At 41.9% G+C, this 14,886-nt stretch overlaps 1 protein-coding gene across 1 annotated transcript in view; it reads right to left on the reverse strand.

Moving 5' to 3' along the window:
* Nucleotides 1-14,622, reverse strand: part of SERINC5 (serine incorporator 5) — a 45,562-nt gene extending 30,940 nt beyond the window's left edge. The window contains exon 1 of the mRNA XM_063127983.1: nucleotides 14,041-14,622. Within this exon, the coding sequence (XP_062984053.1) occupies nucleotides 14,041-14,067 (27 nt within the window). The 5' untranslated portion in view covers nucleotides 14,068-14,622. The remainder of the gene's footprint in view (nucleotides 1-14,040) is intronic.
* Between the last annotated feature and the right edge of the window lie 264 nt (nucleotides 14,623-14,886).

The raw sequence follows: 14,886 nt of genomic DNA on the forward strand, positions 1-14,886 counted from the left end.
CCACACTAAATCTGCTTTATGGAACTATGGGACCCCTGGGACAACAAGGGAAGTGGTGCTGGGGGGCAGCAGAGGGAGGGGGGAGAAACAGCAAAAACCACCTTCCTCCTTCCTGGAGCGCCCTGAGTGTAACTCCCCTCAGGGAGTTCTCCCACTTATGGGAACAAACTCTAGATCCAATCTACTATTATATATGGATAAACTGCTTACAAGTGGGAATGACTATATTTGGAAAACCTCAGTAATTAATGGTGCAGTCCTATCCGGAGCTCCGTCAGGCTCCAAAAGTGGAGGCTGACAGGTGTCCTATGCAGAGTGTGAGGAGCACAGAGATCCACCCACTTTGCATTTCTGCTAGATGAGCTTTTTTGACTGCCTAGCTGCAGCTTTGCAGAGTGGAGGGAAGGAAGCTGGGGAGACTGAAGGATTCTTCATAAATTGCTCTCTCCTAGGTCCCCTCCCCTTCCACAGAAACTTCCCTTCCCCTGCTCTGCAAGGTCACCTTTCTTCATTGGCTGTGAGGAGGAGGAGAGCTCAATTGGGACTCCTGGGTCTGAGGCCAAAGCTGTGTCTCCAGCCTCAGATCCAGGAATAAGAACATAAGAAGTCCCATCATGCCAGATTAGACCAAGGGTCCATCTAATCCAGCACTCTGTTCACACAGTGGCCAACCAGGTGTAGACCAGGGACCAATAAAGCAGGATTGACATTAACTGCATGAATGCAATTAACATGCACTTCTTTGTTATGTGAACAGCAGCCAAGGGGCGTTTTGTGAGTTAAGGTATCACCAGACACTGGTCAAATCTTAGGCTAGACTATGTTTTGTTGTTTAAAAGCATTTCATCAAGGAGATAGAAATATGGTCTGGTTAGACATTTAGCAAGCAAGAGTATGTCTGTGGAGGAGGAGCACATGTAACACGAGTTGCCTACCCTGTGAGAGTTTTCTCTCTCAAAAGAAGGTATAAATTGGGCATCCAGAAGGAGCACCTGTTACAAGTTAAGATGGATAAGTTGCAGAGAAATTATTTATCAAATAAATATTATAAACATTATTCATGGACCTGAGCAACGCTGGGCGTATCAGCTAGTGACCTATAAAACCCTATACGGTTCGGGTTCAAGTTATATGAAAGACTGTATTCTCCCTTACGAGCCTGCCTGTGCCCTGAGATCTTCAGGGGAGGCCCTTCTCTTGGTCCCAACACTATCACTTGAACGCCTGGTGGGAATGCGGGAGATGGCCTTCTTGGTGGCTGCTCCAAGGCTCTGGAACTCCCAGGGAAACTAGACTGGCTCCCTCCCTGCTATGTTGCTGAAGGCAGGCAAAAACGTTTTTGTTCTGGCAGGCCTTTGGGGAATAGTCTGGACCTCTCTTTATGTCTTGGATTTTTTAAAATTGTTATTTGTATTTTAAATGTTTTAATATAACAGCAGTTTTAATTATATTTTTAACTTTTGTATATTTATATATATACGTTTTAATTGCATATGTTTTAATTTCGTAAAGCTGCCTTGAGGCAGGATACAAATCTACTACTACTAATAATAGATATTATGGCTGTCATGCAGAGAATACTTCAAATTGTTCTACATGGACACCCTTATGTGGTATAATTTAAGTAAAGTGGTGTGTGTGTGCGTGTCCGTCCCATATACATGGATTATATGTATATAATCCATATATGTATATATATGTATATAAGGAGCTAGCGGAAGAACTCTCAGAACCTTTGTCTATTATCTTTGCAAAATCATGGAAGACGGGTGAGGTGCCGGACGACTGGAGGAGGGCTAACGTTGTCCCTATCTTCAAATAGGGCAAAAAGGAGGAACCTGGGAACTACAGACCAGTCAGTCTGACATCCATCCCTGGGAAAATTCTGGAGCAGATTATAAAGAAGTCAATCTGTAAACACCTTGAAATCAATGCGGTGATCACTAGAAGCCAACATGGATTTGTCAAGAACAAGTCCTGTCAGACAAATTTGATCTCATTTTTTGATAAGGTAATATCCCTTGTGGACTGTGGGAATGCTGTGGACATCATATATCTTGACTTCAGCAAAGCTTTTGACAAAGTACCACATGACATTCTGATTAATAAACTAGCTAAAAGTGGGCTAGATGGAACAACTATTAGGTGGATTCACAGTTGGCTACAGAATCGGACTCAAAGAGTACTTATCAATGGAACCTTCTCAATCTGGGGAGAGGCAACGAGTGGGGTACCGCAGGGCTCAGTCCTGGGCCCAGTGCTCTTCAACATTTTTATTAATGATTTGGATGAGGAGGTGCAGGGAATGCTGATCAAATTTGCAGATGACACAAAATTGGGTGGGATAGCTAATACTCTGGAAGACAGAAACAAACTTCAAAGTGATCTTGATAGGCTGGAGTGCTGGGCTGAAAACAACAGGATGAAATTTAATAGGGATAAATGCCAAGTGGAGAAAGGCAAAGAAAGGCAAATGCTATTTTGGGCTGCATTAATAGAAGTATAGCTTCCAAATTACGTGAGGTACTGGTTCCTCTCTATTCGGCCCTGGTTAGGCCTCATCTAAAGTATTGCGTCCAGTTCTGGGCTCCACAATTCAAGAAGGACGCAGACAAGCTGGAGCGGGTTCAGAGGAGGGCAACCAGGATGATCAGGGGTCTGGAAACAAAGCCCTATGAAGAGAGACTGAAAGAACTGGGCATGTTTAGCCTGGAGAAGAGAAGATTGAGGGGAGACATGATAGCACTCTTCAAATACTTCAAAGGTTGTCACACAGAGGAGGGCCAGGATCTCTTCTTGATCCTCCCAGAGTGCAGGACACGGAATAACGGGCTCCAGTTAAAGGAAGCCAGATTCCAGCTGGACATCAGGAAAAACTTCCTGACTGTTAGAGCAGTACGACAATAGAATCAGTTACCTAGGGAGGTTGTGGGCTCTCCCACACTAGAGGCATTCAAGAGGCAGCTGGACAAGCATCTGTCAGGGATGCTTTAGGGTGGATTCCTGCATTGAGCAGGGGGTTGGACTCGATGGCCTTGTAGGCCCCTTCCAACTCTGCTATTCTATGATTCTATGATTTGCCAAAGCTCCCCACCCACTCACCCAAACGTACTTTTCCACACTTTGCAATGGTGTGGTAAAAACTTCACCTGATTCATGATTTGAGTTCAGCACTATTTTATATATTTCCCTGAGAAGTGAGTCCCATTGAATTCAGTGGGCATAGAACTGCAGAAGCAGCAGTTTAGAGCAGCCAACACAGATCAATTGGAACACAAGCAGCCAAACACGTATGATGCATTACAGAGTTTGGCAAACCATTATTGGACATCTATCCAGTCAAGGCAGGCCAAGGTAACTTCATATAATCAGCAAACAAAATGAATTGTCACATTCTCAGAAAGACCAATTATCTATGCAATTGCCCATTCTCATCTGGCATCACTACTTTTTTGAGCAAGGAATAGCCTTATTCTATTTGGCAACATTTTGTGGAGCTCAGTCAAGACTAAGTCACATGGAAGAAACATACCTGACACTAAAACAGAAATTTTGCAATATGAGAAGGAAGATACACCCAAATGGTTTCACTCTTTTCTCAAGTGAACACAGAGACTGGGATTTTGCCCCAAGGCTTGTCAACAGCAGGATAATGTTGTCTTTGCTGAAGTTTAATAAATTCTTACCTACAGAATAATCTATCACCACCATCAAAGAATAATTTTATATGCTAATAGACCAACAGGTTTTGCTAGTAAATGGTACTGTGATTTCCTTTATTTTTTGGGTTATAAAATTTTCATCCAGCAAGCAGGTGCAGCAACTAAATAGTAAACCTATATTGCTTTTAGAAAAGTTCACTATTTAAATGAGTCATTTCATATTTTTAATCCTTACCAAAGTACTGGTCGCATGCTATAAACATATGGAGAGTTGAAATGGGAAGCTTTCAGTTATACAAAAGACCAAAGGCTATGTACAGCACCATGTACATTGATGGTGCTATATAAATAAATAAATAAATAAATAATAATAATAATAATAATAATATTCAGGTTGGCCTATGATAGCTTCTTTTTCAGTGGCTGCAAGCTGGATTTTCAAGAAAGTAAATTACTGGCCTACATGCATAAAAGACAGTACAACTGAAAGCAGCATTTCTTACAGCTAGCAAACTAGGCTGAGATGAGAGAATAGGAGACTGTTTTCTTCAGATGCAAGAAAGTTGCTCTACTACTTTAAGCATTACATTTAATACTTAGATGAACCAGTTAAATTTCCCCATATGTAATTAACACAAGTATCAAGGTACTTACACAACAAAACACATCACCTGTTCATAGTTAAATTCTGTGCTATATATATTATGTTTCTGGTGAGCACTAATTTCTCTAAGCCTGAGCCCTGCTCCTTCCAGGGCTCTGGCTTTCCTATCATTTCAAGGCTTGCCCCAGAAGCGCTACATAGCATTGCAGATTGGGTAGAGACCACTTGCGGACCGGGGCCAGCAGGGCTAGCCATGTGCAGACCAGAACTAGTGGAGCTGGCCATGAGTGGAAGGCCCCAATTGGATACGGCTCACTGAATTGCTTCTCTCAATATGTGAAATATGTAAAAGATGAAGACTTAAGTCCTGGTTTGCAATAACCCTTAGTTACTAGCTAGGATTTGTCTGGCAGACGATCACACAAACTATTGTTTGTATTCTCAACCCCAGGGCTAGTTGATTCCTTCCTCCTTTGCCCATTCTCTCCCTGTATCCTAAATGCCTTTGGGCACTGTAGTACTGGCATGTACAGAAGCTATTTTTACTCGTGGTTTTTTTTTTTTAACCCGTCTTGCCTGCTGCTTCTGTAGCCTGGTGACACAACCCATGCTCTTGGGTTTACATGTAACAACAATCCATGGTTCAAACAACCTAGAGTTCAAAACCCAGAAACAAACCATGGCTTTTCTTTCTGGGCTGTTCATGGTTAATAAACCATGGTTTGTTAGTGTGGCTCAGTTCTCACATCATGACAACCCAGAATTCAAGAACCCATGGGTTAAACAAAACCATGGATTAATGTCATATACAAACTAGGTCTGAGGCAAAAAAAGGTAAGTGGCAGGCAGTCATTAAAGGGGAAGACAAAGCACTTTAGATTTCTCTCTGGTCCATCAACTGACATATTCCAGAATACATATGCAGTCCAAAAATATGGAACCTTCTTTTCACACCAGAAGGAACTCATTGATGCTCCAAAAAGGAAGGATAGGAAGCAAGTGCAACTGATTAAAAATACCAGGTTTCAGATAATTTTTTTAAATCCCTGAGAAAAATATGTAATAGAGAAACATGAAAGAATTACAAATAAGTTACTGGCATACACCTGGAATAGCTGATCATAGTCACATAAACAACAAAGATTTACAGATAAAAATACCTCAATTCAAGAATTTGGAAATATTTTTGGTTCTTTGCTCGCTAGGTTTCATTTTAAAGACTAAATGTTTCATAAATGCTGAGAAAAGCCAGACATCTAAACAGTAACAGTAGAATCTGGCACCCTAATCCTAAACATATTTCCTTGAAAGTAAGCCCCTGTGACTTCAAACATGCTTACATTTGCTGGCTTAAACTCTCAATGTAACTTCGTAAGCAATTTCAGACACCCTCCAAGTCAGACAATATTTTTTATTGGAGTGCTTATATAGGGAATAGGACTTGGCTGGTCCAGTCACAGCTGTACAGTTCTTTCTAGGGAATAACAGTTGAGTGATATATACCATATCTTATCAATACCAGATTTAAAAAATAAAATCTAGAGAGGATTTTAGTGGGTGTTGATCACTCGTTTCAGGAATAGCTCATGGGAATTCTAATTATTACTGTAGTTGCTAAAATCATATCCGCATGGAAGTATGATTTTCTAAAACTATATTTATTTGCAGGCAATTCAAACATTATGCACTTTACCTATGCAATAACTGTGCTTACAACATGTTGTATTTCAGAGATGTGGATTAATCCCTGGAAGGGGTGATATATGAAACAACACCCTCAATGCAAGCAGTAGGAATAGATCAGTTGTTTAGTTCAGAATGAACCATGTTAGATTATATTTAATCTTATTGGCCTACATTGGAATGGATCCACTTATCTTCAGTTCTAAGGTCTCCTGTAGCTAACTATCACTTGCCCATCTTTCACAAAACCAAAGGTAACACAGCACAACACATCAGTCATGCTAAATTTAAGTGTGCGCACATATTGCCCTCTACACGTGAGCAGGTAAGAGACCGCAGAGAGTAATTGTTTACATCTTCAGAATCCCAAGATTGAATGGGGGGAGGAAGGGTCTGTAGTCATCACCCCTAGGGCTGCTGGGATGAAGGAAGATATAAAAATACATAAAATCCCACTATTCTCAGAAATGTTTTCCATCCTGGGAGAATCACACCAGCTCATTTTACCGGAGGATCTCAAAGAGAAATTAGGCAACCTTTACATTAACAAAGCAGGAGATAATTTTAGATACATCCCAGACACTTAGATCTATAGCAGGCGAAGAACAAAACAAGCACAGACTTGCCCAGTCTTGTCTCCTAAACCTTTGCTAAAATAGGTTTTGCCCCTCCTAAAAAATACAGCTAAGTCATATGTAGTCATATTCCCTGAATTGCATGTTGCAACTTTTGCCAGAGGGGCAGAGAAGCTCAATGCATTATGTGTGCATTTTGTTTATTTTCTTATTTCTTGTTCAATATTCTAATATGTTAAATACTAAATGGATGAAATTTATTCTATTCAAGCAATAAAAATGGAGCAAAGGTGAACAAAGGTATACAAATCGTAGTAAGAGGCAGAAAAATGGCAACACGTAAGAATACATCTTACTTAACCACAATTCATCCAGGTAAGGCATCTACATCTTATAAAGTGATCAGATGTGGCTAATCTTTATACTGGATTATTTCTTTTACAAAGAGTTCACATTATGCTACAGTCATCCTTTAAACTTTCTTCCACAGTCTTGAGGGAGAAAATGTAGTTATTTTAGGAGTATTAATAATTCAACAAATTACAGGATTTAGAAAGCCCCTTAAAAATCACCGGGGGCGGGGGAGAGGGGAAGTGGAACTTTCCTTACTATTAGTATGGATGATCCTTTGGATCACATGATACATGTGACAGATTAATTAGACTGTTTCTCTTCAAGTAGCACAGGGGTAGACAACCTCCAGGGATCAGAGAACCGCATTGTCGTCCCCCCGGAAACCCTGCCCCACCGTAATTACTGCCACTGGAACACAATTCTGTTTGTAAACAAGGCACACTCCCCAATTATCCTTTCGAAACTGCTGCGATTTTGCTGCAATGGTGGCTAATTCAGCAGTGGCAGATGGTTGCAGAAATGGTCATGTGGAGGTCATGCAGCCTGCATGTTGGCCATCGCTAACATAATTTATAGGTTGAACAAACATTTCCTGAATAAGATTTACAAGAGACTTTTTCTCCCCAACAGAACTAAGTTACAGTATTTTCTACAAAGAATGAATTTAGTTATTATCATAAAACATTATTTCCATATACAGAATAGCACTGACTGAAGAATAAGGCCCACAAACTGGCAGGAGTTTTAAAGTTTACTTTATGAAAATATATAAATCAGCATATAATGTAAATATTGCTAAATGTAACATAAAGGGTCTGACAAGTACAGTCTCACCAACAACCTTGTCACAGCATCACCCTGAATGCGTGTCAGCATTTCATTTATACACAGTGCATTTTGAAAAGAAACAATTATAACAGAAGTTTTCCACTGCAGCTGCTTTATTTAAGATAGAGGTCAACTTTCTACTCTCAAGAGAGATGCTACAGAAAAACCACATGTAAAATCCTATTTCCTGTGAAACGGGACAGATGTTTTTATGTAAGCAAAAGCAAATCACAACTGTGCAGGCCTACTGCAAGGCCAGAGTATAACTCATGTGGTGGCTGACATTTCCCCCTTTAGCTTTAAGTTGCGTTTGACTTCAGAACAAAGACAAGCAAGGAAATTGTGCACTTTGGACCAGTTGCTGAGACTGAAATTGGAAACTGACAACAATTTCGAGATTAAGTGCCAATACACAAGTATCACACATGGCAGACAGCTGGTCTAGTGCCAGCCCCCCAGGGCAGTTCACTGGACATGTGCCTCCCACCTCTTTCTCTCCCACCACTGCTTCTAGTTAATCCAAGGCAAGGCAAACAGGCCTCCTCCACTTCTCAGGGTGTTTATGTGGGAGTAGAAAGACTGTTGGCTATGCTTCCAGTCTCCACTGGCCAAGTGATTACACCGTCTTCTTTTCTCTCCCTCCATGATTTACTCAGTAAAGTGTAACCCCAACAGCATAGGCAGTGTGGAGAGAAGAAAATAGCCTTTTGAAGGAATCCAAAACCATCTCAATAGCTCAATTAGATAGCTTATTGAAGATAATACCAGGATAGTTAAGGAAAGCAGTTGAGTATGCATGATAAAATGAGAGAACAAAACCTAAATAACAAAATGCTGACCTACGTTCAGCATTTGGACTGCTAAATAATCCAGGGGAGTACTACTAAATTTAAATTAGGGACCCTGAAATCAACAATGCATCTTGATTTTTGCATGTTGTTTGATTGAGGTGATCTTGATGGATAACAGTAACCTTTCTGACCAACAGGCACAATTCACACATGCTGGAAATACCCAAGGAAGAAGGCAACCTAAATGGAGCCTGCTATTCCAGCTACTATATGGAAAGTTAAAATGTCAGCCTTGGCTAGTTCTGGCTCCTTGTCAACAAAGATATTGCCTATTCATTAAGATTAGATTATTTGTAACTATTTTTGCATGCAAGGACAGTTCCAGCTTGTATTGCTACACATCACTGCATAAGAACATAAGAAGAGCCATGCTGGATCAGACCAAGGGTCCATTTACTGTAGCACTCTGTTCCCACAGTGGCCACCCGGTTGTCGACCAGGGACCTAACCTAGAAACAGGACACAGCGCAACAGCATCCTCCCACCTAAGTTCCCCAGCAACTGGTGTATACAGGCTTACTGGCTCTGATACTGGAGGGTGATGGAGTAACAAAAGCATCAACATAAAAACAAGAGATTTGTCACAAGGAAGCTAAATATCTATTTCAATACAGATGGGGAATATACTTTCTACTAATGCACAAGGGGAGTTTATTTCCTGCCAAACCTGAATATTGTTGATAGATGATAAATTCACCAATTTTGAAGGAAAACGCCCACACTTCTAAACAGTAAATACACATTTTTAGTGTTGGTAAACTGTATGGGGGAGCGTAGGGTTACAATAGTGAGAAGAAGTTTCTCCAGTCTATATAGTGAGCTACAGAATATGAATAGCTTGCTGCATAGAGATTCCTATCCCAAGTAATATAAATAGTTGTTTCCTGTGCACCACCCACTTCAGAATACCAGAATTCGTCCATTAATGCCTCTGAAATGTAAGGGTGACTTTTAAAACTTGGAGCTAGCACTGTTCATACCTATTAAGATTTACTTTCAGGGCCCACGTAGAGAAAACAAAATTGTATTCTTCTTTGAGGAACTAAAGATGCACATTACAAAGAAAGAGAAGCTCTTGGGGAAATTATACACTTCTGGAGGGTGGGAAGCTAGAATGAGATACTAAAACTACAAAATGTACATTGATGGTGCTAAATAAATAAATAATCTTCATTTGCCTAAACATTTCCAGCAAATGCACTGCCAACAGGTATGCTTTTTAGTTGTTTTTAACTTTTATTGCTATTATATTAATCTCCAACAGCTTTCCTTGAAGAACATAACTCATGTTCTAAGGTTATATATACACATTGTAGTGTTTGCACTAATATGTATATATAAGAAGTTATCAAATTTCAACCTCTCTTTCATGTGATAACACATCCCACAACAATTATGCCCTTGTGTACAAAAGGAACAGGTGTAACTTTGAAAAGAATGTGATGGAACCTAGACTGAACTGCATCTTAGAACAGCATTGTACTCAATTGGATACTGGTGATTTTAAGGAAAGGAAAGGAACCTCTTGTGCAAGCACTGACTTTTGGAGGGATGCCAGCTTACGCTGACGTTTTCTTGGCAGGCCTTATAGAGGGGTGGTTTGCCGTTGCCTTCCCCAGCCGGTGATTTTAAAGCATGCCACAATTTACTCCTGCCATTGATGGGTGAGAGGGAATTGTGTTGCTTAGAAGCTTTATACAATAGCTTAAAAACAAGTAAACAGAAATTATGCTTTAGCAAGTACAAAATATTATCATTTCAATATTACTGCAAATGGCTTTGTCAGTTTGCTTTCTTAATGTAGAGAATTTAAACATTCTAAGTAAGCTCCATTTGATCATAATTTATAGAAAGGGTTTTATTCAGAATTCCCCCCTCCCTTGTGAAGGGAAGGAAACTTCCTACCATGGAAGGCTTCTGATCCACTGGATGAATGGGGGAAGAGTCTCATTTTTCCCCAATTTCCCCATCCCCTGCAGCCCCCTATCATCCCAAAAATAAGCTCTGGAGGATTGAGAAACTCTTAACAGATGAGGAAGTGGCACTAGGGAAGGGGGAAATCAGCAAAAATCACCTTCTCCCTTTTTGTCAGCAGAAACATTCTGAGTAGAATTTTTCTCAGGGAATGCTACTGCCAATAGAAGGAATCACTGGATCCAACTCAAGGTATATTACTAGTAACGGGACTTATATTCATTTACCAGAGCAAATTCTGTACACAAAGTTTGGACCAGATCATTTAACAAAAATCTTTTGATTTTTCTGTCTACAATCTGATAATATGTTTTTAGGAAAAGAGGACAACTGCTATGTGATTCCTAGAAATTCATGGGGCACTCTTATTTTGTGGGGCGTGAGGAATGCAAAATGTGAACAAGAATAACTGTGTCAGAACAGATGCACAATGGATCAGGTCAGCTTATGATCAAGTATTATTTCTCCATTCCAAAACATGCCTGGCCCATTGCTGTACTTCACAAGATCAAAAGCACGGGGCACATCTAGAGTAAAATACACTCCTACGGCATATTTTACAGGTCTATAATGTTCATTGGACTTGACCAGCTGAACAAGCAAGGCATTGCCAGAGCATTTCTAAACATATCAGTACTGTTCCTAGCCAACAAGGCTATTCAGCAAAATACATGTCCCATTGATCTCACTGAGACTGAATTAAACACATGCTTAATTCTCTCTCATTGAAATCAACAGGGCTCACAAGTTTATAACTTTGGCTGGACTGAGCCTTAAAACAGAGCACGTGAAAAATGCATGCCTCTTCCCTTACATATTGTCACCTTACAACAGGAAATGCTATTCCTCCATTCCTGTTATCGAACTTGAAACATGTGATTTTCAAACAGGCTGAAAAACAATTTTATCCATCAGCTGCATTAAGTAGTATGACTGAGCAGCTAAGTGTGCTATCTTCACTGACAACCCCTTCCTTCTCTTTGCATTAATGGCACACAGAACTTTGTAGGGCATGGCACTAGAAAAATAATTAAAATGCTCGACTTTCATGGCTCCAAAGCAGTAGAACACATTCCCACTTCTATAGTGTGTCTGAAGTGCAGGATGCATATATTCATTCTGAGGAAATTAAGAATATCACTGAAAGCTGAGTAAACTTCTTAACTTAGGGGAAATGTTAAGAGATGTTTCAAAACAGCTCTATTTTAATAACAGGAAATAGGAACAGAACAGAAAAGCAGGGGGTGCATTTTATCTGAAACTGCAGAGTCCTTTTACTGATAATATGAAAAGAAATTTCAGCTATCTTGTTCTAGGGAAGAGTTTTCATGTATTAATAGCACAAAAAAGCAGTTTGAAGCCAGCATATTTATATGCAGCATTTTAGTAGGCCTATACATACACTAAGGGCACAATCCTATGCATGTTTAGACAGGAAACGTTGTGGGATTCCCCCCCCCCCAAACATGCATAGGATTGCACCCTAAGATTTTATTAAAAAAAACGTTAATTTTCTTAAAAGTGCTTTCACAAATGACACAATATGTGCTTTTTGCAATTTCCACTCTTTCATTTAACAGTGTCTACAGTACACAGTAACTGGAATTCACATTCAGTTTTAGAATGGTTCCCTTCTGCTGTCTAGTCTCCACAAGTTGGAAAATCCATTGAGTTTGTGGGTTGATGTTACATATCAATGGTGGGAGGGGGCCTGACTGGCATGCAACAGTTACTGTATCTTAGAGCGGAAGGAGGATCAAACTTTTGCAGAAGAAATTACTGCTAATGCCTGTATGTTCTGGCAACAGAAAGCAAATCAGTTGTATTATCCCACCAAGATATGGTCCTCAGTAATCATACTGCCCCAGCTAAATGCAGCCTAAAGACGCAATCCTACGCATGTTTAGGCAGTAGAAAGTTCTACAACTTCCAGCATTCCCCAGCCGGCCATATTGTCTAAATGTGACTAGGATTGTACCCTAAATGTGTGCTGCTTAGGAGTGTGTCCCGCTAAGTTCAGTGGCCCCACTTCATGATAGGCATACTCAGATTTATGTGAAGTCCACTCCTAAAACTCAGTCTTTCCTACATAAATGTTGCATTTAATTATGCAACAAGTACTTTTGGGACACAATGCTGTATCTTCCTTTCCCCGCCCCCCAGACAATTGCTAATTAGTAAGGAGAAAACATAGTTTCATTCCAAAGCCACAATATTTTCTTTCTATTTGATGAGTCAAATAAGTATACATTTTATGCATGGCACAAAAAAAGCCTCTGATCTTCACTTCTGTTGTATGTGAGTGTCGATAATCCACAACCAAAGTTTCTCGGCGTTAGTCAGAGAGAGAGAGGGGTGGGGGTGGGGGGAGGGAAGGTGAGCATGAGAGAGAAAGAAAACCTGGCCAATCTTCCCTTGTGATATACAAGAGTAACTACCTTGCATTCAGCAAACAGGTGCAAAAAGCCTATTTGACTGCAACTTCCACCTTTCTGAATGTATTGGGTTTTGAGAGATAGAAAGTATTCAATATGTATTTATTTAAAAAATACAGATAAGTCCACAGAGTGCTTTACAGAGTGGCTGAGTTCGGACCACAGCCTAATCAATGGTTGCTTCCCATTCTGTTCCTATTACCACCACCACCCCTTGATCAGCGTGTCGTTCAAACTCAGCTAGTTAAAAGTACAAGGTTTTCTATGTTGCAGCCTTCAACAGCTTGTGACACAATAACCTTGTTAGCCTTTAAAGTGCTACAGGACCTCTTTGCTGTTCTTTTTGCAAAAGACTATGATTGCATTCCATTTTAAGCACCACAGCCAGTCTTGAGAAATCCAAAGCTTTTAATGGTATGTATATATTGGCAGCAAGCTTATATAGCCATTGCAAGAGCAAAGCAAAGCAGTAGATACATCTATCACCCTGCTGCAAGGAATGGCTGTTTGAGGGGATTATGCGATTTTGATCGCTTTTCCTATTATAAATCAAAATGGCACAGTAAAAAAAACAAAACACACACACACACACAAACAGAAACTAAACGGATGCAGCATCTGATTGAATGTGGCACGCCAGCGTTACCACACAATGCCCCGATATATCCGGCTGGCAACCCCAGCAGTACCGCAAACACTTTGCAATCACTGCTCACACGATCGACCTGGGAAGGGTCCCTTCAAGAGGCAATGCCTAGCAGTAAACCAGAGGTCAAGGGCTTTACATTTCGTGCTGCCGGGCGAGCCTTAGCTCAGGAATCGCGATCTTGGCCGAGGAAGCAAGCGCGGGGGGCACCATCCGCGCGGACCTCGGTGCCCCTGTGAACATAACGCAGCGCGACGGCAGCAACCGCCCGGCGTAAAGCAGCCGCTGGCGCAGCCCCCAAAGCCCCTGCCACGCAGCCAGGGTGGAGTCTTCCACCGTCCCTGCCTGGAAACGAGCCTGGTGGGCATGGAACGGAGAGGCTTCTCCGCCACTCCCCACAGGGGAAAACGCACACACACACCCTTTACCTGGCCCACACAACAGGGCGCGGACATGCTGGCCACAGGCGTCGTCGACGGGGCTCGCTCGCCACGCAGCCCTGGTCTCTCAGCACCTGGCGAGCGGCCTCGAGCGCAGCTGAAACGTCTTCTTCCTCGTCGCCCTCCAAGCCTTCTCCCTCGTTGCCTGGACGCGCGGAGAGCGCGCGCACGCGCCCTCTAGAGCAACTGGCCCGTGCTCAAGGCGCAGGGCGCGCGCTCTCTCACCGCCCCCACACAAGCAAACCTCTCTGGAGATTTTTAATTTGGTTTGCGTCTCTCCTCGCTTCTCCAAGCGCTACCCCAAGTCGGGTGGAGCTCCAGCACAGCCCCAAACCGTGTATGCTTCCGTTGTCGTCAGTTTTGCTTAGAAGGAGATAAATGGCTTTCCGGTGCAGGAGGTTGGGAATAACCCGCCCTAATTGGAGAGAGGGAGAAGACGCGTAAACCCCGAAGCAGTCGCGGCGGAGGTGAGGCCACCACCTGTCCTGGTTCTCACGCTCAGGGTCTCCGACGAGAAAGGCACCGCGAGGGTAGCTGGGATTGGGAATCCCAAGGGAGAGGGAGGAGCCAGAGATGCGCGAGCGATTGTTTACGAGATTCTGGCACCAGATACCTCCGGGGCTGCAACCTCACAGCGGCTGCTTGGCGGGCTGGCGAGAAAAGCGTCAGCGGCTTTTCTAGGTGTTGCGTTAAGTGCCAACCCGCTCTCACCCATTTTCGTGAAGCAAATTCTCGTTCATAGGTTCTTTGCCACCTAAAGGAACAGGTCTGAAGGATCAGAATCCATCCGAGTCGAGCATTCCGTTTCCCACACTAGCCAACTCGGTGCTACTT

The sequence above is a fragment of the Elgaria multicarinata genome, chromosome 6, assembly GCF_023053635.1.
Source record: "Elgaria multicarinata webbii isolate HBS135686 ecotype San Diego chromosome 6, rElgMul1.1.pri, whole genome shotgun sequence".
In the NCBI taxonomy this organism is placed as follows: domain Eukaryota; kingdom Metazoa; phylum Chordata; class Lepidosauria; order Squamata; family Anguidae; genus Elgaria; species Elgaria multicarinata.